General features: G+C 42.7%; 1 protein-coding gene across 2 annotated transcripts in view; it reads right to left on the bottom strand.

Annotated features, from left to right (window-relative positions):
- The window catches only part of ctdp1 (CTD (carboxy-terminal domain, RNA polymerase II, polypeptide A) phosphatase, subunit 1), a 269,441-nt gene that overhangs the window by 178,913 nt on the left and 65,459 nt on the right, over window positions 1–25,069 (bottom strand). For both annotated transcript variants that reach the window (XM_052023722.1, XM_052023723.1), the window contains exons 9-10: window positions 3,146–3,287; window positions 982–1,212 (exon numbers count right to left, since the gene is read on the bottom strand). In XM_052023722.1, the coding sequence (XP_051879682.1) occupies window positions 982–1,212; window positions 3,146–3,287 (373 nt within the window). The remainder of the gene's footprint in view (window positions 1–981; window positions 1,213–3,145; window positions 3,288–25,069) is intronic.

Here is a 25,069-nt window from a genome sequence, read left to right as displayed (position 1 = left end):
ATAATACTTGTGACAAACAGAGTTGCTCTGTGTGAAGAAAATATCTTTCTTTCATAACTATCCAATGACAGCCAGTCTGAGCATTCAAGATAACAAAAGCATCACTCAAATTAATTACCCTGGTTGCAGTGAATAAAATTATTTACTCGTAGTTCAAGAAACAAAAGAGAGTTCCTTTAGTAAATCCACTAATAAATGACTGGAAATGCAAACTGATTATTAATAGTTTACAAACAGTATTACACAGTTAAAATTCACATTTTCCATAAGCTTTTTAAAAAAAGCATTTTTAAATAAAGATTTATATTTCCCAAACCCTTTAGTATTCAGTCATATCTATGGATATAATCAACCGATTCTTTAACAATATTGTTCACCCCTCAAAAGGTCACAGAGAACTCCAGGTCAGCCCCAGCTGAGAAGATATTCAAACCAACCCTGCTGCTAACCTTCCAGCAAGTCATCAAGCTTTGTTGTTTGTACCTTCTGATTCAATCAAACACAACTGGTCTCCACATTATGAATCCTCACAAGACCATGGCCAAGATTGGGAACATGAAGGAAAACACATGCAATCTTACAAGTGATACTTCATTTACATCCATCAACATTTTGCAAAGTCTACTTTTTGCCTTTGGGCGAGTGTTCAGAGGAAATTTTAAGCTACAATGCAATGAATGGCATTTGTGAGATTGGCAGTGAGAATTTGCTGGCTGTCATTAAGCAATGGGACTTGCAAACATAAACCTCTCAGCTCCTCAAACTGCTTGAAATAACTCTTCACAGAAATCTTTTGCAAACTATTCCATCAATGTGTTCACTGTCCATTTTCCCTCTCCTCTACTCCTTACAACAATGCACAAGCAGCAACTGATAACAATAATTCTATTAGCACTGTGACCTTGGTGTTTACAACAATTTTAAAAGAACAACTGAACTAAATAGACAGCTGAGTGCTCTGGAGTTTTCTGGGACCATTACCTGAACGATGATTGTTCTCCATGAACCGGTAACTTAACAGGAGCTGCTGGAGGTTGGATGTATGCGGATTGTCTGTTGCCCTGGGAGTCTTTCCGGATTAGCTTCCCAGTGTTGGGGTCGTAAATGCGGACATCGGGTCCGGGCTGTACCTTCGGATGAATGGGAGTCGGATGAAATAATGGTGTTTGGAAGCCACCTTGAAGTTCAGGGAAACTAGCAGGGCTGCTGGCTCTGTGGACAAAGGCAGAAATAGATGCATTAATAGATGTCTACAGATCTACCATGGCAACAGAAATGGTTCAGGGACAGCAGTATTTTCATATACTGACCATAATAAAGAAAGCCACACCAAAGAACATCACAGAAATGTGATCCAAAAATAATTGATGCCATGACTAAAGGGATATTGCGGAAGGTGACCAACAGCTTGGTCAAAGCACTAGCTTTTGAGAAAGGCTAGAGAGGAAAAGTTTACAGAGGGCATTCCAAATGGTGACACCTGGGTGACTGAAGGCAAGGCAGCCATCCATGGAGTGATTGGAGGTCAGGTGGGGTTCTACAAAGAACTGGCGTCTCAGAAATAGAAACAATCATTGTTTTAGAACTGAGAGATAGTACTTGGGCTGTGATCAATTGAATTTTTAAATGGTAAAGGATCGGAGCTTTAAAGATATAAAGGGGGAAAAACTGAATCCTCAACGAGTGTAATGTGTGGTTGCTGTTATCTACTCCAGTGTGTCTTCAGGACAGGCTTATAACAATTAAAATTATCTCAGGGCTACGTTCTTCCATTTAACCATGGCTCACAGATGCATTTTGAGCATCATACAGCAAGTGTGAGTGCATTAGTCTGATGCTTAGAAAAGCTGTGCTCAAGATAACGAGGGACTTCAAATTTTATTCACACCTCACTGAAATGATTAAAGGCAAGCTGTGGGCATAGTTTGAATAATATTGATTACCTCTAACATTTCTGCCCTCCCTTTTAGAAATCTTTGAGACGATGTTAGAAAAAAAGAGTTCATTAATATCAGAAGATGCTTCTTGGAGCTCGAGAAATTGCCAAAGGATTTAAAATGCTACACTAATAACACATCCGAGGTGATATAATTGAGGTAGTCATATGCAGCAAAAGTTAACCATTTTTAATCTCTAACAGATCTGAAAGATTTCGCACCAGCAGTCAACCTGTATGAAGCCTTTGAATTACTAACAGATATTAGATGCCCTATTTTAAATGAAAGACCTATTCAAATAGAAACCAACCGCTTCCAAAGCTTGGTTTGATGCAGGGTTTCAACCCAAAATGTCAACAATTCCTTTCCTCCCACAGGTGCTGCTCGACCCACTGAGTTCCTCCAGCAGACTGTTTGTTGCTCCAGGTTCGAGCATCTGCAGTCTCTTGTGTCTCCAAGCTTCCCTGACAAGTGACAGCATCATCTTTCCCAACTGCTCCAGTGCCTGCAATATCAGACATTTTGTCCAATGATCCATCTTGGACGAGCTGCAGTTTGGGGGGGGGGTGGACAGAAGGTGTTGTCTTCACCCATACCCTGCCACCACCCCTTCCCCTAGATTGTTCTTAACATCAACATATTATTTAGACAAGCATCCTGCGTCACAGTCTCATGAAGACTCTCAGCGCCTATCCCTGCACCTATTCCAGGCCACCCCACTGCTGTAGTATCACCTCAAGACTCAACCAATCCATCATTCTCCTGGTCAGCACACATATTCCAAGTCAACCATCCTACCATGAAGTGGGTCCCACTCACCTATTGGCTCTCTGTCTGCCCCAGTTTAAAACCCACATGCAAATCTTTTCAGAGTCTTTGACCCTCTCTATTTCTGTGCCCTGTGCAGCTGGAAACTTCTGGGAGAAGCCTTTCTTCCAATATTGGCATCTTGTACGACTCTCGCCTCCCTCACCTGACCACTAGAAATGAAGCCTTTAGCTACCTGGAGTTCAGGCTAGACCCCCATCCCTACAGGTCCTCTGAAACACAATAAATACCACCCCTTGGACTAGGCTTAACATCAGCCCCTTCCATTCCACCGCCTCCTGTGCTTAGCTTCCTCCTTTATTTGATTATCTGTGTGCAAAGCATTTTTATGACCTTTTTCTACATTAAAGGTGCTTATATAAATGCTCGTTGTTGTTTACCTTTGAGTTTTGACGTAGTCTTCTTTCAGTGGGAATAACTTTTCCTCGACTCTTTCCCAGCGTTCTAGAGAGCACCATAACCAGTCTGGGTTGACCACATGAAGATGCTTACATGCTTGCGCTTGTCGAACTTTCTCAGTTCCTGTCAGGAGAATGAAAGTCTTTTTATTGCCAAACTCTGCTTAAACATAAACAGACAGTACAGATGTTGCATTCTTATCAATGACCGCGTCAGTTTGAAGTCTCCTCTTTGTTGTTGCGTCAGGGGTCTAACAGTCATCCACTAGCGGTGGCTAATTAACCTAGACACCATTATATGATAATTTCTACAAGCCACACCACAGAAGTATATGATCCAGAACTCACCAAAGCTGAAAAAAGAAGAGTTCTAATAGCTTCATCAAGCTAACAAAGAATGGTCCATTGTTTATCAATAACACTACTCAAATCAAAGTGACTATTTTTTTCCCCTTTTTCTTCAAGCCCTTTGATTTCGGTATGGGTCCTTTTCCATCATTTTACATTTAAAAATTCTTTCCCATCTGTACTGGAGGAATTCAGCGAGTCAGGCAGCATGGGTAGAGGCAAATAGACAGTCAACGTTTCGGGTCGAGATCCTTAATCCGTCCAGATGAAGGGTCTCAAACTGTAAGTTTGACTGTCAATTTCCTTCCACAAATGCTGCCTCACCCACTGAGTTCCTCCAGTAGCTTGTTTTTTTTTGCTCCGGATTCCAGCATCCGCAGTCTCTTGTATCTCCTATCTCTCTCAAACAGTCTTTCCACATTTATCCATCTAGATGTGCCCATCCAGCCATCAATATTCAAGAACTTAAAAGTTACTGTAAGTCAATAGACTGCAAGGATGTAGAGGTTGTGCTCAATCTTCACAATGCCCTGGTTTAGACAGTAATTCTGAACACATCTTCAGGAGAATATGTTGGTCTTGGAGGGAACAGAGCATAGATTTTCCAGAATGACACCTGGACTTGAAGGGTTGAACTGAGGAGAGATTACACAAACTGTACACAATACACCAGATGCAGCCCTCATCAAGGCCTATATACTGCAGTAAGACACCTTTACTCCTGTACTCAAATCCTCTTGTAATAAACATTCCATTTACCTTCCCCATGGCTCACTGTAGTAACCTGCTGGTTTTCAGTTACTTGCGTACAAGGATAACCAGGTTCCTTTGAGCATCAACATTATTCAATCTCTCATCATTTGAAATCCTGCTTTTCTGTTTCCTGCACCAATGTGCATCATATTTTTCCACAGTATATTGCACCTGCCATGTTCTTGCCCCCACATTCTGCTTGTCCATGTCCACATGGAGCCATAGAGTCACAAAGTAATACAGCATGGAAACAGGCCCTCCGGCCCAACTTGTCCATGCTGACCATGGTGCCCATTAAGCTAGTCCTATTTGTCAGTTTTTGGCCCATATCCCTCTGAACCCTTCCTATCCATGTACTAATCCAAATGTCTTTTAAATCTTTTTATTGTACCTGCCTCAACCACTTCCTCTGACAGCACATATACGCACCACCCTATACGTGAAGCAGTTGCCCTCGGATCCCTTTTAAATCTTTCACCTCTCACCTTCAACCTACAACTTCTAGATTTTAGATCCCCCTTTCCTGGGAAAAGGACTATGTGCATTCACCCTATCTATGCCCCTCGTGATCTTATACACCTCTAAGGTCACCCCTCAATCTCCTATGTTCCAAGAAATGGTCCCAACCTGCCCAAATTCTCCACGTAACTCAGGCTCTCGAGCCCTCTTTATATCCTCCTCCCTACTCACAACCCTGGCTTGTTCTGCAGCAGCAACAAGTTTGGAAATATGGTATTTGTTCCCCTCAGCCAAACATGGGCAGTGGAGGAAGCCTGCTGGCTCAAAGTTGTTTAATGTGATTGTAGCTATTGTGTAGTCTGTATACCGAGTTTTATCATACACCCCTTAACGCCTCTGATTAAGCAAATCAATATCAGGATTAAAATTAATAAATGACAATCAATTGCCATTTGCAGAAGCAACATCCAAGTTTCTACCACCTCCTTACTTCACTCTCAAGAACACTAGCTCCTTTTTTTTTAAAAAAAAATATCATCTCTTGGTTCCCAAGCTCCAGTTTTCTTGTGTTGACCCCAGTAGTCCTCTAGCAATCTTGAAAACTCCAATCGTCTCATCCCTCATCATCCCAAATTCCAGGGAATACATCCCTGCTTGGTATCTCATTGTAGTCCAAACCTTAGAGTGCAAGAATCATTCGGGTTCATCTACACTGCAGTCCCTCCCAGGCCAATCTGTGGTTTCCAGAACTGTTCTGAACAAGGCTTTGTATTGCAGTACCATGACTTGCATTCTAGCCCTCCAGATCTAATAGCCAATATTCCATTCCATGCTCTCCCAATGTAATGTTTAATAGGATCAACAGTACTGGAGGAAATGCTGTTAGTCCTGTGAGCCTTTTCCACCATTCTGTACACGTCTGCACCATTTTAACATAATGCCCAAATCTTCCACAGTTTCTTGGTTCAAGCCTCTTTAAAAGTCAAAGAGGGAGAACCCAAACTTGTCAATGTTATATCCAACTGCCATTAATATTGTCTATTACACTGGCACGTGACTTTGTCCCATTGGGAAAGTTGCTCATTAACACCGAGAATAGTGCAACATCCTTAGTCATGTCCCGTCACTTTGAGAATCAGTCTATTACCCCCATTCTCCATAAAAATGCTTGTTCAGAATGCTAAGTCACACCCAAAACAGTTTTGAAATATTTATTAAATTTCTTAGAAAATACAAGAGGACAATTTTGATATTTGATTCAACTAAAAGTTTGTGCCTGAACTCTGAGTAACAGCAGAGTGGAGAGGGGTAACAAATGTAATGGAAGTCAAAGGATGGGCTCAAGGAGTAGTTACTGTCAGACTAAACAAGACTTGAAATAATGAGCGACATTATCTACAGTTTCATTAAAAAGATGGCTGCAAGAAAACATCCACTTCAGGAATAACAAAGCCTCCTTCCCTACCTACAACATAACTTAACATAATTACACCTTAAATGGCTATTGTTCCCTAATAAGCAGTTCACTCGACTCCAAGGAAAACGCAACATTAACTCAGTCTTTTTCTCTCTCCACAGATGCTCCCCAACTTGCTAAGGGTCTGCTCATTTGCTTGTTATTTTTAATTTCAGATTTCTGGCATTTGAAACATTAACCTTTTGTCATTAGACCCTTTCTTCTTGAACAGTCTGTCTACCTGTTACACCTCCTTCCCTCTCCTCATCATGTGACTCTTCCCACAAATACAAGCTGATCTAATACTCTCCTGGGTCTCGAGTACAATAACCTCTCTTCACTGCAGCCTCTACTCTACTATGAAGCACTTTCTGCATCTGCCCATCCCCAAGTAATATTACCAAGAGATTGGCAGTGTGGAGCAGTTCTGATTTACCAGCCACCATCTGGGCCATGCCATCTTCTTGCAGCCATCATCGGGCAGGAAGTACAGAAGCCCAAAGTCCCACATCACCAGGTTCAAGAACAGTTACTTCCCTTCAACCATTCAGTTCTTGAGCCAAACTGCACAACCCTAATCACCACCTCAGTATTGCAACAATATGACCACTTTGCAGTGCAATGGACTTTTTTTTTTGTTCCAATTATGTTCTTTGTATAAGTTGTGTTTGTGTTTTTGTCAGATATACTACATGCTGCTGCAAGTAAGCTTTTCATTGCACTTATGCATACATGTATTTGTGCATATGACAATAAACTCGACTTTGACAGGAGACTACAGTGGGAACCAAATCTCATGTAGGCTTAATAGACTGTCTTGACGCAAACATGTTCTCTTAATTCATGGTTAACACAGCATTTGCACTTGAGGAACAATTTGGTCCATGTTACACAAGGCAAAAGGAGCTTACTTTCCTCAAAATTGTGCAACATGTGTTTAGAGAGATTAGCACTCCTGGTAAGTGTGGGGCATAAATAAGAGAACTGGTGTCCAAGCTGAGAGACAGTAATGTCTTTAACTCAAGTGTCCATTTCTAAAAAGGGGAATTAACAGTGGGAAAGGAAAATGCAGATGTTTCCCCTTAATAGGCAGTGACAACTGGGATTCAGTATAGCACATTCCAACTTGACCTCCAAGAAAAACTGGTATTTATGTTGGCTTTAGGTTTATTATTGTCACATGCAAGGAGACAGAGTTAAAAGCTTTTGTTTGCATGCCATCCAAATAATTCCATACACAAGTACGTCAAGGTAGTACAAAAGGAAAACAATAACAGAATGCAGAATATAGTGTTACAGTTACAAAAAAAATGCGGTGCAGGTAGACAATAAGGTGCAAGGGCCACGACAAGCTACACAGAGATCAAGAGTTCATCTTTATTGTACAAGAGCTCTGTTCAAGAGTCTTATAACAGGGAGATAGAAGTCGTCCTTGAGCCATGTTCTCAAGTTTTTGTACCTTCTGCCCTTTTGTTTCTGGGGGGGGGCGGAGAAGAAGAAAGAGAGAGGGCACTCCTGTCAGAGCTCAACATCCTGAGACACTTTACAGGAATGTCAAACATACACTGCCACTGATAATGGTTAGGAAAATGTTGAAATTCCAGGTCAGAGAGGAGTAAGGAGCAATATAGAGGAAGAGATGCGCCGAGGGTTTTAGGAACAGAATTCTACAACTTCAGGTCTTGGTAACTGAAGACACATTTGCCAATGTAGAGCAATGAAAATGGAGAGCGGGTCAAAAACCCAAAACTGGGGAATGGCATTGAAGATCATGGGGCTGGTGGGGAGAGATAGGTCTGTGGGGAGAATGGGAGAATATGGAGATATTGACCAATCCATATGTAGATCAACGATCATGGGGCTGATAGGTGACTGGGACTTGCTGAGAGTTAGGACATAGCCCACAGAGTTTTAGATAACCACATATGGACAGGATAGGAGGAGGAAGACCAGCCAAAGGTCCACTAAAACAGTCAAGTTTAACCGTAACATTGGTACAGATTAGGGTTTCAGCAGAGGGGAGTTAAAGGAGGGGTGGAGACAGGCCTGGAGATAGTGCCCCCATGTGGCCTTGAGCTCAACTTGGGCACAATCCATCCAAAAAAGAATTTGCCCCCTTAATGACTCAATAAGGGGTCACTGTGCCATATGCCAATGGCATGTTCTAGACAAGGGGCAATCACAGCAAAATTCAAAAGTTATCAGGCTCAAGGCAGCAGGCTCCATTGTATGCTTTGGATTTGGGAGGAGAATGGGAGTAGAGAGGGCCATCAGTCAAGGTCCCCAATCACAGCCTGGGGGGGTGAGTGGTGGGAGAAAGGTTTTGACTGGATGTTGGGGTTTTGGAGGTGATGCAGGAAATGAAAAAAGACGCCCGAACATTAAATGCAAGTTTGACAAAGATTTTAATGGACACCTACCAGGATTGGGTTCCCGATGCTGGTCCTGGCCCTGCCCTTCCAAAGAGTACTGCTGCATGTCAAGGTTGGTTGTTCCAGGAGTGCTAATGGCGCATTCCTAAGAACAACATGGCCTAATTTCCAAGACAATATTCCAAAGGAACGTTGCACAGGATATCACATCATTCATGGATTAAGAACACAGAACATTATAGCACAGGAACAGGCCCTTCAGCCCGTGAAGTCATGCTGAACTAATTAAGCTAATGACACAAAACCCCTTCTGCCTGCATATGATCCATATCTCTCCATTCTCTGTATTTTCACATGCCTATCTAAGAGCCTCTTAAACGCTTCTATTGTACCTGCCTCCACCAACACCTCTGGCAGCGCATTCCAGGCACGCACCACTCTGTAAAAAAAAAACTTGCCCCACACATCACATCTCCTTTGAACTTTCCCCCTCTCACCTTAAGTTCATGCCTCTAGTATTAGACATTTCAGCCCTGGGTAAAAGACACCAGCTGTCTACCCTATCTATGTCTCTCATAATTTTATAAACTAACAGGTCTCCCCTCGGCCTCCGCCGCTCCAGAGAAAACAACCTTATTTTGTCCAACCTCTCCCTGTAGCACATGGAATTGGAATATTACTCTCACATGTACTGAGGTAGAGTGGAAAAACTTGTCTTACATACTGTTCATACAGATCAATTCATTACACAGTACATCAAGGTAGCACAAGGTAAAACCCCAGGTTACTGAGGGAGGTGAGAAAGGAAATTGCTGGGCCTTGACTAGTATCTTTGTGTCCTCTTTGACCACAGGTGAGGTCCCAGATGACTGGCGAGTGGCTAATGTTGTTCCTCTATTTAAGAAAGGAACAAGGGAAAATCTAGGGAACTATAGACCGGTGAGTCTCACGTCAGTTGCAGGGAAATTGCTGGAGAAAATTCTTAGAGATAGGATATACGAGCATCTGGATCCAATGGCTTGATTAGGGAAACCCAGCATGGCTTTGTGCGGGACAAGTCGTGTCTTACTAAGCTGGTTGAGTTTTTTGACAGGGTGATGAGAGAGATTGATGAAGGTAGAGCTATGGATATCATCTATATGGACCTCAGTAAGGCATTTAACAAGGTCCCACATAATCAGTTAATCAAGAAAGTTCGGATGCATGGGGTCAGTGGAGAATTGGTTGTGTGGATCCAGAACTGGCTTGCCCATAGAAGACAAAGGGACTTGTTTGGGCTGGAGGCCTGTGAGTAGTGGTGTTCCGCAGGGATCCATAGTGGGACCTCTGCTGTTTGTGATGTACATAAATGACCTGGATGAGTATGTTGATGGATGGGTTAGTAAGTTTGCAGATGATACCAAGATTGGAGTTGTGAATAGTGTAGAAGACTGGCAACAGATCCAGCGTGATATAGATCAGCTGCAGATGTGGGCAGAAAATGGCAGATGGAGTTTAACCCAGATAAATGTGAGGTGTTGCACCTTGGTAGGACTTATGTCAAAAGGCAGTACACTCTTAAGGGCAAGACCTTTAACAGTGTTGAAGAGCAGAGAGACCTTGGGGTGCAAGTCCATGACTCATTGAAAGTGGCTACAGAGGTAGACAGGGTGGTTAAGAAAGTTTATGGAATACTTGAATTTATTAATCGGGGTATTGAGTATAGGAGTCAAGAAGTTATGATGCATCTCTATAGAACTCTGGTTAGGCAGCATTCAGAGTATTGCATGCAATTCTGGTCACCTCACTATAGGAAGGATGTTGAGGCTTCAGAGAGGGTGCAGAGGAGGTTTACTAGGATGCTGCCTGGATTAAAAGACACATGCTATCAGGAGAGGCTGGACAAACTTGGGCTCTTATCAATGGAGCGGCAGAGGCTGAGAAGTGATTTGTTGAAAGTGTATAAAATTATGAGAGGCATAGATAGGGTGGACAAGCAATATCTTTTTCCCCATTACTGAGTGATCCAATACCAGAGGGCATGCATTTAAGATGAGAGGGTGTAGGTTCAGAGCAGATGTGAGGGGTACGTTTTTTTTTTACTGAGAGAGCAGTGGATGCCTGGAATGTGTTGCCTGATAGAGTGGTGGAGGCAAATTCATTGGAGGCTTTGAAGAGGGGCTTGGATGGGCCACATGAATGAGAGGAAAATAGAGGGAAATGGGCATTCTGCCGGCAGGAGGGAATAGCTATGTCAGCACAACATTGTGGGCCGAAGAGCAGTACTGTTCTATGTTCTAATATCAGAATGCAGAATATAGTGTTACGGAGAAAGTGCAGTGCAGGTATACCATAAGGTGCAAGGTTATTACAAGGTAGACTGAGAGGTCAAGAGTCCATCTTATTGTACTAGGGAACCGTTCAATAGTCTTATAACAGCAGGATAGAAGCTGTCCTTGAGCCCAGTGGTACATGCTTTCAGGTTTTTGTATCTTCTGGTTGATGGGAGGGGAGAAGAGAGAATGTCCAGGATGGGTGGGGTCTTTTATTATGTTGGCTGCTTTACCGAGGCAGCAAGAAGTACAGACAGAGTCCATGGAGAGGAGGCTGGTTTCCGTGATGTGCTGGGCCGTGTCCACAACTCTGTGGTTTCTTGCGGTTGCGGGCAGAGCCGTTGCCACACCAAGCCCTGATGCATCTGGATATAATGCATCAATAAAAATTGGTGAGGGTCAATGGGGACATGCCAAATTTCTTCAGCCTCCTGATTAAGTAGAGGCACTGGTGAGCTTTCTTGGCTGTGGCATCTATGTGGTTGGACCAGGACAGGCTATTGGTGATGTTCGCTCCTAGGAATTTGAAGCTCTCAACCCTCTCGACCTCAGCACCATTGATGTAGACAGGAGCATGTGTACCGGCCCCCTTCCTGAAGTCAATGACCAGCTCTTTTGTTTTGCTGATATTGAGGGAAAGGTTGTTGTTATGACACACATAACTAAGCTCGCCATCTCCTTCCTGTACTCTGACTCATCATACGGCCCACTGTGGCATTATCATCTGCAAACTTGGAGTTAGAGCAGAATCTGGCCATACAGTCATGAGTGCCCTCTAATCCAGGCAGCGTCCTGGTAAACCTCTTCTGAACCCTCTCCATAGCCTCCAGATCCTGTGGAAATGGTACCAGTGAAACCAGAAGTGCCTGGTTGAATTTACAAAATAGAACAATTCCCAAAATGGCCATTCGGCCACCTTGAACTTGAGTAATTTTCAGATGCATAAAATAAAGCACCGTGCAACTGAATTTCCAAAAGGTCAGCCTGTCTTCTTGGGTCAGATTTGCCTGTGGAGTGGTGATAATGGCAGATTTAATAACCTAACACTGATTGGGATAATGTCAGAGCAAAGGACAAAGAATGGGAGGAATGGTTAAAACATGGTTAGGAGAACTTCCTTAATTAGTATGCTTTTGACCCAACAACGTTGGAATTTTGAGCAGGGCTGATTGGTTCTATGGGTGCAGAGGGAAGAAATGACAAAGGGTCGCGGAGGGATAAGAAAAAGGACAAAACAAAGAAAAACAGGAAGAGAACTGACAAGTGCAGGTTTGAAGTGGCAGCTAAAACACGCACAAGGGAAAAAGCATGTTTAATGGGTTATTAGAATACATATATCTGGTTGTGTTTGGAATAGAAAAGAAGATTGGCTAAGTTCAGCTGGAATCAGGATGGAGAATAACCGCCATTTCATAGACTGCTGCGGAGGGAGTGAAGTCCAGGAGGCTTTTGGAAAGAGACACTGTCAGAGGTGGGGATGAAGATCCACATGGAAACTTAATCCTTTGTACGATTATGGAGCATTGACTCAAAGTTGGTTTGAGCTTCTCACTGATTTCATATGCAATCCACATCAATCACAAGTCAAAATCTAGCTGGCAAAGATCAAGTCTTGCAGTATGGTGGCTTGGAGTAAGTCATTGCAGTTGTCCCCAGTTCTCAATGTTGGCAAAGTTTGAAACACACAATGACCTGCATTCTCCTACAGTGAGGGATCACTCAAGGGTTCAACGTGAGGCACCTCATCTTCTGCTTAGGCATTTTATAATTTTCCAGCGATCACAATGGAGTTCAGATTTTTGTAACCACTGCTCCCATTTTCACGCAAAACAGTCACTGGCCAACCATAGTTCCATTGCTTCCATTTGGACCCCCTCCAGGTTCATCTTTGATTTTTTTTTCCAAAACAAACATTCCTCTACCATTCACTTTTGGCTCACACCATTAGCCCTTTTATCATTTAATGTCTCCAAGCACAGTTACTTAATTTTGTTGTATTCCCTCTCATCCCTTCCTCCTTGTCCCAGATTAGATTAAAAACTGTTTATATTAATCAAATCTGAAAGAAGTTGACAAACTCCATTGAACCAGATCATCAAGTCTAATTCTCGAATCAAAACAGAAACTGCTGGAAACACTCAGTAGGTCAGGCAGCATCTGGGGAAAGACAAACAGTTAATATCGTCAGTTCTTTGACCTGAAACATCAACCCCCTTTCTCTTTCCATAGTTGATGCCTGACCCGTTGAGTCACAGAGTCATACCCACAGAAACAGGCCCTTCAGCCCACCACGTGCATGCTGTTTACCACACTTGGTCCTTAGCCTTCTATGCCTTGGCGATTCAAGTGCTCATTCAGATAGTTATCAAATGTTGAGAGTACCTGACTCCTCTACTTTCTTGTGCAGTGTATTCCAGAGTGCAACCACCTTCTGGGCAAACTTCTTTTTCCCTTAGATCCCCTGAAACCCTCTTGCGCCTCAACTTAAACCAATGCCCTCTGCTTTTAGATGTCTTTGTTATGTGAAAAAGTTCCTTATCTTCCACCCTCTGGCCCTCATAAAATTTGTATACTTCTACCAGGTTCCCTCTTAGTCACCTCCACTCCAAGTAAAACAAACCTAGCTTATCCAGTCTCTCCTCATCACTGAAACATTCAATCCCAGGCAACATCTTGGTAAATCTCCTCTGCAGCCTCTTCAGTGCAATCACGTCCTTTTTACACTGCAGTGACCAGAACGGCACACAATGCTCTAGCATTGGCCTCACCAATGTTTTATTAAGTTGTAACATGACCCCCGCCATGTTCTTATATTCTATGCCCCAGCTAATGAAGGCCAGCATTCTGTATGCCTTGCTCACCACCTCATCTACCTGTGTTGACACCTTTAGGGATCTATGAACTTGTAGACTCCTCCTGCTTCTCAATACTCCTTAGGGCTTTACCATTCCATGCTCTTCCCTTATTCAACCTGCCAAGATGCATCATCTTGCACTTGGCAAGATTAAATTCCATCTATCATAGCTTAATCCATATTACCAGTTGACCAATTTGGTCAGTAGCCCAAGACTATCCTCCTCACTATCAACACCAGCAATTTTTGTGTCATTTGCCAGCTATATTCTCTTACATTCACATTCAAGTTATTAATGTTTCTAACACATAAGGGGCCTATACTAATTGTTGCCAGCATTTTCTGTTTTTTTTTGTTTCATCTTTTCTTTTTTATTTTCCAGTTTCTCGTTTTGAATGACCTGCCAGTACTACTAAACAAACTAAAGAGTGAGGAAAGCAAACAAAAACATTTAATGTGTATACCATGAATGAATTGTGACTGACACAAAAGTTAGAAAGGTCACCAGGTTCGATTATTTCCTTGTTATTATTCCAAAACATCTCTTCTTCTGATGTATTTGAAGAGCATATCGTCAATTTGATGTTCTGTCACTACTCTGCTCTTTCAGTACTAAGAATAGTTTCTCACTGTGAAGAACACGTTTATCAAGCAGCAACATAACAAGTTTACTGTGCACCAGCCAAAGGCATTATTCACAACCTACATGCCACCAGTTTAGTGATCCATGTATCTGGAGGAAGTCAAATTTATAAACAACAAATTTATGTCAGAGAACAAACAACGGGTCCATCATTACACCATCCATGAATTAAAATTGCATCTCCAATAAGTGATGGATCGAAATCCCAGTGGCAGCATGTCAAGCACCAACTCACCAAACAAGCTGTTCATTCATTGCTTTCAGATTACTCACAAAACAGTGAACAAAAAAATAAAATCAATATTCACTCAACAACCTTCCTTTACAAAGCAAGTAATAAACACATACATCATCCGTGATGGGTAAATTATACCCCTAAACCAGTTGTCACAAGTATGTCACCAGTCAAAGTTTATCCTGAAACTTTTCTTGCAGGAATCTTGGAGAGGAAGGGACAATCTTTCACTCCAAAGATTCAACACATCAGGTCATGAGGATAACTCAAATGGTAGCACATTTGCCTGATAGCCACGATCGCTTACAAAGATCAATGAGCATTATCAAAACTGATATATGTGATACTTAGAAAGACACATTGTGTCCTGAAACTAATCCATTCTGTGATACTCATACATTTCCAGTTCATCATTAAATGTTTACTCTGTTGCATTATAAATTACATCCTGCGATAACAGTGGCTCAGTGGATAACCAGTCAGTGGGTGGTACAGTGGCACAGCTAGTGGAGCTACTGACACACACTCAGGCAGCCCAGGTTTAACCCTGACCTCCGGTGCTATCTGTGTGGAGTTTGCAACTTCTCCCTGTGACTGCATGGGTTTGCTCCAGTTTCCTCCCATATCCCAAAGATACATGGGATGGTAGGTTAATGGCAACTGTGAATTGCCCTAGTGTGTACATGAGTGGTGGAATCTAGGAGAGGGTTGATGGGAATTTGGAGATTAGGAATAGGATCAGGTGAAAGAATGGATGCTTGATACCACAGACAGTGGGTCAAAGGGCCTGTTTCTGTGCTGATTCTCTGATTCCTGCCTCCAAAACAGAAAGCTGTGGCTTGAAAGACCCACAAGTCTCAACCACAAACTCCTGATGGCCTTTTCAGTACAGTGCCGAGGGAGCGCTGAACTCTCAGGACTGCTGTCTCCCAGATCAGACGATAAATTGTAGCCCTGATGCTCTCTTGGGTGAATGTAAAAGATCCACTTTGAAGAGACACAGGGAACCATCTTCCATGTCCTGGCCAATACTTGTCCAGCATCAGTCAAAAATGACATTCTCTGGCCAATGTAACAATGACATTTCCGGGAACATGCCACATTTCCTACGTTACAACATAGACTACACTTCAAAAGTACTTCATTGGCTGTAAAGGACTTCTGGACATTCCAAAGGGATCAGAAAAAGGATTACAGAAATTCAAGTCCTATTAAACAGTGAATTATGCAACTCAAAGTGTAGCGAATACAAAATAGCTGCTCACAATATAAAATGCCTAATAAACTAGACCCTTCTCCTTCAGCAGTCCCTCAGGATTGAGGATGACTTGCTTCCACTCCAGTTCTGTAATTTCTGAAGTGACTGATAGGCCAGTGTGGGAATCAGATTCTTCCACAGATGGGACAGGAAGTTTCAGATGGTTTTTCCAAGGAGGCTTTGAGATCATTCCTGAAACCTGTCTACCTGTTAACCTTTCTGTGTCAAAGAGCAGAGTCACAAGTGATGTGGCCTGCCCAGCAAAGCCAACCCAAGTATCATTAGGACCTCAATACTGGGGATGTTAGCCGAGGAGAGCATGCTGATGTTGGTGCACTTATCCTGCCAGTAGATCTGGAGGATTTTGAGGTGCTTGCTTGAGGTACTTGGTAGTCCAAGCATCAGAAGCACAGAAGAGGGCAGGAATCACTGTCTGCCCAAAAGGTGAGCAATGATCCCTGCGAGACTAAAGCATAGAAATATAAGGGGAATGTTGGAATTAGTTAGAATCATAGTGAAGATCAAAGGCAGATTAGTATCATATAAACATTTTGCACATTTACAGATGCAAGTTTAGCAAACAACTTTGATTTATCAATCTTCCACTTTCTCACTAATGGTAGTCTGAGACTTACTTTCGAGTCACAATGCATTGACAGCACTTCATTCTCCCAACACCCATGAACATAGGCAACAATACTTGTGTAAATGCACCACAGCAGGTTCATTCCCACCACATCATAGCCACCACCGGTCCGCCACATCTTAGCTGAACAATGAAGCAACAACTTGAATTGACTTAAAACTCAACAGGTTAGGCAGCATTTGTAGAGGAAATGGACAGTCGATGTTTCAGGTTGAGAACCTTCACCCTGATAGATAGAGGGGAGATGGCCAGTATAAAGAGCTGGGGGGGGGGGGGGGGGGGGGGAGAAGGGGTGGGGCAAGAGCTGGCAAGTGATTGGCAAATCCAGGTGAGGCGGAGTGACAAGCAGACAGAGGAGGGGAGAGTGGAAATAGCGATAGAGGCTGAGAGGCGATGGGTGGAGGAAATAAAAGAGTGCAGATGATTGGCTTTCAGAGAGGAGAGTAGAGGGAAGGGCTTAGGTAGGGGTTGTAGACAGTTCACGATGTTCAAACATTCTAATGCAGGGTCCCAGACCTGAAGCGTTGACAGCTTCTTTTCCCACAGATGCTGCCCGACCTGCTGAGTTTTTCTTGCCTTTGCTTTTATTTCAGACTTCCAGCTTCTGCAGTTTTCTTTTGGATTTTTTTAAAAAACACTTTCATCCTCTTTCCTTAGAACTGGCTCGACAAATGCAGAATGAAGAAGAATGAGACGGCGGCGGGTTGGTTACCAATAGAGTCGTATTCGAGATAAATGAGCAAAAGACAAGGTGAAGATAAATCTTGTTGTGTGGCCAGTTATGACCTGGGTTGCACTGCCTGGAATGGTGGTGCAAGGATCAAAAGTAACCAACTATTTATCCAGATCTGCTGCGAAAGAGGGAAATACTGCAGGATTATAGAGGAGAACAAAGTGGATGACTTATTGGATATCTCTTTCAAAATGGGACACAGATAGGGTGAATGCACACAATCTTTCTCCCAGGGTTGGGGAATCAAGACCTAGAGAGCACAGGTTTAAGGTGAGAGGGGAAAGATTTAATAGGAACCTGAGAGGCAACTTTTACTAACAACATTTAAAACATGCTTGGACAGGAACATGGATAGGGGAGGTTTAGATATGAGCCAAATGGGACTAGCTTAGATGGAAATCTTGGTTGGCATGGACCAGTTGGGCCGAAGGGCCAGTTTCTGTGCTGCACAACTCTATGCTGGAATGGGTAGGAAGGGATAAATGGCCACCTATTGCACTGCATCAATTCTTTCAATGGGATTGGTATCTCTGATACCTTACCAACAACCTCTGGAAGACTTTTCCTATTGCAAACCTTTATATTATCAGACCTATTTCACACGTCGCACACCCACACACACTTAACTCCTTTAAGTGCAGAGGTGAATGACTGTCAACTCCCCACCTATGCCACAAAGTGATTATAAACCCAGTCTGGCACAAGCAAACTTAAGTTTGAATCGAGCACTTAAATACGTACAGAACAAATGAAACAGCACTAGAGCCAAAAATTAAATTTAAAAAATGATACACTCTTCCTAATAAGCAATTACCACTATGGTCAAATTGATCGTAAACAAGAGACTTTTCCTATGCCCTTAAAGGTCAACATTCCCTTCAGTGCGTTTTAATGTATTAGAGAAACATAAAAAGAAAAATAACGTGCAAATTGAATCAAACCAGTCAAGATGTCCTTGCTAATGTAAAGTGATGCTAGATTTCTGACAACCTCCAAATACCATTCCTGTTCCCTTCTTGCATTTGAACTTTAATTAGAGCCACAAATCTTCGTTCCAGTCAACTTCATTTCATGAACGAGCAATGGGAGCTTTAAAATCTTATAAATGATTTAATGTATTTGCACTGGTGATGATCACATGTTGCTGTCAATAAGCTCTTCGCAGAGAAAGAGTTACAGTAAACAATTCAGGAGCTGAAGTTTGCTCTCATTCTTGAGAGTCAAAAGGAATACTTAATCCATCAGTACAAAAAACAAGTAGGAGCAAGAAATAATTTCGGTCAAACTGTACTTTCAGTTAGAATTCCAGTTTGGAATTGGGCAGAAACATTTTTTAAACTTGAATTAAAGTTTGGAAAGGAAGTATATGTATATAACCTCCTGAACCTGCTCTGCCATTCATCAAGTACTTGGCTAATCCTGAACCTTGGCTCCACTTGCCCATCCAATTCTTACTTCCCAAAAATCTCTCCATCTCGGTTTTGTACACTCAGAACTGCATGGCCAAATTCTGCTCTGATGCCATCTACAAGTTCGACAAGACAGAGTACAGGAAGGAGATAGAGTGCCTAGTAGCATGGCGTCATGACAACCTTTCCCTCAAATGTCAGCAAAACAAAAGAGCTGGTCATTGACTTCAGGAAGCGGGATGAAACACACACCCCTGTATGCATCAATGGTGCTGAGTTGGAGATGGTTCAAGCTCCTAGGTGTAAACATCACCAATAGCTTGCCCCGGTCCAACCATATAGATGTTATGGCCAAGAAAGCTCACCAGCGCCTCTATTTCCTCACAAAGTTAAGGAAATTCAGCATGTCCCCATTGACCCTGACCGAATTTATAAAATGCACCACAGTAAGCATCCCATCCAGACACATCATAGCTTGGTATGGCAACTGGCCTGCCCAAGACAGCAAAGAAATTGCAGAGTTGTGGACACAGCTCAGCAAAAACCAGCCTCCCCTCCATGGATTCTGTCTTCACTTCACGCTGCCTCAGAAAAGCAGCCAGCGTCATCAAAGACTCCACCCACACTACACATTCTCTCTTCTCCCCCTTCCATCTTGCAGAAGACACAAGAGCTTGAAAGCACATACCAGGCTCAAGGACAGCTTCTATCCTACTGTTATAAGACTCTTGAATGGACCTCTTGTACGATAAAGATGAACTCTTGACCTCTCAATCTACCTCCTCATGGTCCTTACACCTTATTGTCTGCCTGCACTGCACTTTCTCTGTAACTATAACACTATATTCTGCATTATGTTATTGTTTTTCCCTTGTACTACCTCGATGTACTTATGTTTAGAAATGATCTGTATGGATGGTATGCAAAGTTTTTCCACTGTATCTCAGAACATGTGATAATAATAAACCAATTCCAATTTAAATAGAGACACGAGACCTTCACACTCCCACCACCCACGCCACCCCCCCCCCCCAACCTCACTCCATCTGCCTTGCAATTTTTTTTTCCTGTCTGTCTGCCGCTATCATTCACCTCCCACTCTGTCCCAACTCGTTTCCTCTGGGTGCTCCAGTTTCCTCCCACATTTGAAAGACGTACAGGTAGGTTAATTTGGGGGTTTAAAAAATGGGTGGCGCAGACTCGTTGGGCCGAAAGGGCCTGTTACCACGCTGTAAATAAAATTTAAATTTAACCTCCACCACCCCCCCCACTTTGAGTAACCTGCCTGTCATCTTTCATCCCTCTCAATCCACCAATCACCTCAGACTCTTGTCTCACCATTCCTCTTCTTCTCTTTATACTGGCCACCTCCCTGCTCCACTCTCAGTCCTGATGCAGGGTTTTGACCTGAAACATTGACAATTCCTTCCCCCCACATTGATGCTGCTCGACACGCTGAGTTCCTCCAGCAGATTGCTTGTTGCTTCAGTTTTAAATATCCTCACTGACTGGGCACACATAGCTCTCTGGGGAAGAGAATTCCAAACATTTACAACCATTTGAGTAAAAGAACACCTCTTCATCTCAGTGGCTAATGGCTGACTTCGAATTAAAACTGTGACCTTCATTCTACACCCTGCAACCAGGGGGAAATAGGATCTACTACATCACACACAGTCTGAATCCTAAGTGTGACCACTTGCCATTCTTCTAAATTCCAGGAAGTACAACCCCCTTCGGCACAACTAGTGAGGTCTCATTTGGAATACTGTGTGCAGTTTTGGGCCCCATATCTTAGGAAGGATGTAATGATGTTGGAGAGGGTTCAGAGGAGATTTACGAGGATGATTCCCGGAATGAAAGGGCTTACATATGATGAGCGTTTGTCAGCTCTTGGACTATACTCACTGGAGTACAGAAGAATGAGAGGGAACCTCATAGAAACATTTAGAATGTTGCAAGGACTGGACAGAGTAGATGTGGCCAAGCTGTTTCCCTTGGTGGATGAGTACAGGACCAGAGGGCACAATCTTAGAATTAGAGGGTACAGGTTTAAAACAGAGTTAAGGAGAAATTTCTTTAGCCAGAAGGTAATGAATTTATGGAATTCTTTGCCACGTACAGCAGTGGAGGCCCGATCATTGGAGGTGTTTAAGGGGGAGATAGATAGTTATCTAATTAGACAAGGTATCAAGGGATATGGGGATAAGGCCGGAAATTGGGGCTAGAAAGGAATAGTCTTTTTTCCTCTCATGGACATTCCCCCATTTCTCATTTCTTTTTCCCTTTCTTTTCTTTGGAGCAGGCTCGATGGGCCGAATGGCCTACTTCTGCTCCCTTGTCTTGTGATCTTGTGACAACTTCTTATTTAACAACGCTTTACCAGCAGTCAATTGACAAAACTTTTGCTGCACTCCTTCACACACATCCTTCCTTAGAGACCAACATTGAACACTACTTGAGGGTGGTCTCACCAAAGCCCATGCAAATGCAGCAAGGTTTCCTCTTACTCTTGGACAATCTCTTACTCAGGAGGCTAAGGAAATTCAGCATGTTCCCATTAAGCCTCACCAATTTTTATAGATGCACCATAGAAAGTATCCTATCTGGATGTGTCACAGCTTGGTCTGGCAACTGCTCTGCCCAAAACTGCAAGAAACTGCAGAGAGTTGTGGACACAGCTCAGCACATCATGAAAACCAACCTCCCCTCCAATGGACTCTGTCTACACTTCCCGCTGACTCAAGAAAGCAGCCAACATAATCAAAGACCCCTCCCACCCTAGTCATTCTCTCTTCTCCCTCCTTCCCTCGGGCAGAAGACACAAAAGCCTGAAAGCACGTAACACCAGGCTCAAGGACACCTTCTATTCCGCTGTTATAATACTATTGAACAGTCCCCTTGTGCGATAAGATAGACTCTTTACCTCACAATCTACCTTGTCATGGCCTTGCACCTTATTGTCTGCCTGCACTGCACTCTCTCTGTAACTGTAACACTTCCTGTATTCTGTTATTGCTTTTCCCTTGTACTACCCTCAATGTACTGATGTAATGAAATGATCTGTATGGATGGCATGCAAAACAAAGTTTTTCACTTACTTCAGAACATGTGACAATAATAAACCAATTTATGAATTACCAAGGCCTTGCAGCTTTTCTCTGGGTGCTCCAATTTCTTCCAACATCCCAATGACAAGCAGGTTGACAGGTTAATTGTCCATGGTAAATTGCCACTCATATAGGTGGATGGTAGAATAGATGGGAATGTAGGGAGAACACATTTCAGGGAAAATTGGTGGGGAATGGGATTCCCCACCAATGGACTAAATGGCCTCTCCTCTGTTGCAAGGAAATTTGCCCAATGAATAATATTTCCTAAATTCAGTTTTGAAAAGGTCAAATTAAGAGGAAAAACATTCTCTCTTGGTTTCATCATTTTTCTCACAATCACTGTGGCATTATCCATTAGAATTAATGATTAGAACTAACTACGAGTGATTCTGATGAGACTTCATGAATCTGAAATGTACCTGTCCTATTCTCTGACCTACCGAGCATCTCCAGCATTTTCTGGTTTTATTTCAGATTCCCAGCAACCACAGGATTTTATTTTTGATTCACTAATTGGAACCTTAACATTTTCTACCAACATAATGGGTGATAAGTAAGTGATAATTAGAGACTCTCTCTCTCTCTCTCTCTCTATGGTTCACCCTTCATCTGACAAATGTCACACTTTGCAATGGTAATATGTTATAAGTGTCAATTCAATCATTGATAATTAAGTGGTAATTAAGAGGCAGCCTGGCTCAAACTTTTAACTTTGTTTTTGAAAGGTAGCCTCAAATAAGTGTTTGACTCTCTTACTTTCTCTGCAGTTGAAGTCTAGAGATTAGACAACCTAAAATGTGCATCTTCCTCTTTCTCACCTCGTTCCACCCATCACCTGCCAGCCCTTACCTCACCCCTCTTTTTCACCTCTTTATACTGGTCGTCTCCCCTCTACACTCTCAGTCCTGGTGTAGGGTCTCAACCTGAAACGTTGACTATCCCACTGCCTCCACAGATGCTGCTTGACCCACTGAGTTCCTCCAGTAGTTAATTTGCATCTGCAGTGTCTCTCATGTCACCATATGGTAGCTTCTCTTTCACACACAGCACAAAAAAAAGCAGCTATAAAAAATGACATCCACATTAAAAAGGTAACACCCAAGAGACAGGGGCTCTTTATAACTCAAGAAGAGAAAGCAAAGGGAAGACCTAACAGAAGTAATTACCATCTTGAAAGTTTGACTGCACAGGTATAATAACAGAGAACAACGATCCCAAAGTGGACTCATCAGCCACTTAGAACCCAGATAACTGGAATGGAAGCAAGTCATCCTCGATCCCAAGGGACTGCCCAAGCAGGAAGATGATGGTGGAGATAAAAACTAGGGTCTATTAATATGTCATTAATAAATGCAATAGATTATTCAGGCAAAACAACTTCACTCAGTAATTAGAGATGTAGAACTTGCTGCCACATGCCACAATTGAATACACTTCATGACTCGGCCTCAACAACTCCCCAGGACTGAGAAATTTAAAGTTGCACAACTTTGGGAAGAAGAACTTTCTCTTCCCCTTAGTGCTAATATAAAAAAGGTCTCAACAGGGTGGACGTGGAGAGGATATTTTCTTTTATAGGGGAATCTCCAACAAGACACTACTATTTAAAATTGAGAAACAAGACACTTCAGATGCTGGAATCTGGAGCAACAAACAAGATGCTGGAGGAACTCCTCAGGTCAGGCAATATCTGTGGAGGGAAATGGACAATCAACGTTTCGAATCTTGAAGCATCGACATTCCATTTCCCTCCATAGATGCTGCCTGACTCCAACTTCTTGTTTGTTGCTACTATTTGAAAGTAAGGCGTTGCAAATGCAAGATTTTCACCTCATCTCTGAGGGCCGCAAGCTTTTGGAACCGTCTTCCTGAAAAGACAGTGGAAGCAGAGCTTTTACATATTTTTAAAGGCAGAGATAAACAGATCCTTGATAAGCAAGAAAGGTTACTGGGGATGGAGTTGAGGTTACAGTTTGATCAGCCATGATCTTATTGAAAGGTGGAGCAAGCTCAACAGTTCAAGTGGCTTATTCCTGCTCCTAATCTGCAAGTTCCCTTCTTCCCCACTGTCATCAGGTCTACAAACCGACCTGAAAAACCTTAATACTACCTCAGACTATTTTTTTTCTCTCTCAATCTTACACGAGTGTCGCTATGTTCATTTTATTGTTTATTTTGCACATGCACATGTATAATTTACGTTAATTTCAGTTTGTGTTAATCGTTTGTCCTCATCTTGTAATATACTGTGCTGCTGCTGCAAGCAGCTAATTTTTCCATGGCATTTGTACTGTGTATGAATGCCTACGACAACAATAAACCTGAACTTAAATCTGACCCATGACCCTGAAACAATGCCCTTTACATACCACTAAGAGAATCCAAGCACTCACAGAATCTGACGTTTCAATGAGATCACCTATAATCTTTGAAACCCAAGAAGCCCAATAGAATCAGAGAGTCATACAGCAAGGAAAGAGCCCTTCAGCTCAACTCGTCCATGCTGTGTTGCCTAGAGACCTAGTTCTATCTGCCCCCATTTGGCCCATAGCCCTCTAAACCTCTCCTATCCACATACTTACCTAGATGGCTTTTAAATGTAACTAATGATCCCTCTCAACCATGATTTCTGGCAGCTCATTCCAAATACACACCACCCTTTGCCCCTGATGTCCCTTTTAAATCTCTTGCCTCTGATATGCCCTCTTGTTTTTAGCACCTCCTCACTGGGAAAAAGACAATGTGCTTTCAACCCTGCCTACGCCCCTCATGATCTCATATACCTCTATCAGGTCACCCCTCAATCTCCTACATTCCTAATCTACGCAGCCTCTCCTTGTAACTCAGGCCCCCCAAGTCCAGGCAACATCCTGGTAAATCTTTCCCACTCTTTCTAATTTAATGACATCTTTCCTATAACAGGGCAACCAAAACAGTACACAATACTCCAAGTACGACCTCACCAACATCTTGTACCACTGCAACACAACTTCCCAACTCTTGAACTCAATGCACTGACTGAAGGTCAGTGCGCCAAATGCTTTCTTCACCACCGTGTCTACCCGTGACCCATCTCCACTAACTCAACAAATTAAGATTTTTTTTCCCCCAAAATAGTGCTGAGTATCAGATATTTCTATTCCCAAGGAATAGCTGATGTTTATTCTTGCCTCCTCGAAGCTTTGCAAGTGATCCAAGAGTAAAAGTGAGATACCCTGAAGGACAGCCTATAGTCGACCATTTCACTACAGCATCACCTGCTAGAATCAAGGGCAAGGGTGAAAGAAATGCCAACCAGCTTTGCACATCAGCGTT

This window comes from Pristis pectinata, chromosome 9, assembly GCF_009764475.1.
Source record: "Pristis pectinata isolate sPriPec2 chromosome 9, sPriPec2.1.pri, whole genome shotgun sequence".
NCBI classification, from domain to species: Eukaryota; Metazoa; Chordata; class Chondrichthyes; order Rhinopristiformes; family Pristidae; genus Pristis; species Pristis pectinata.
The sequence above is the reverse complement of the archived record's forward strand: the minus strand, read 5'-3'. Positions and strand labels throughout refer to the sequence as shown.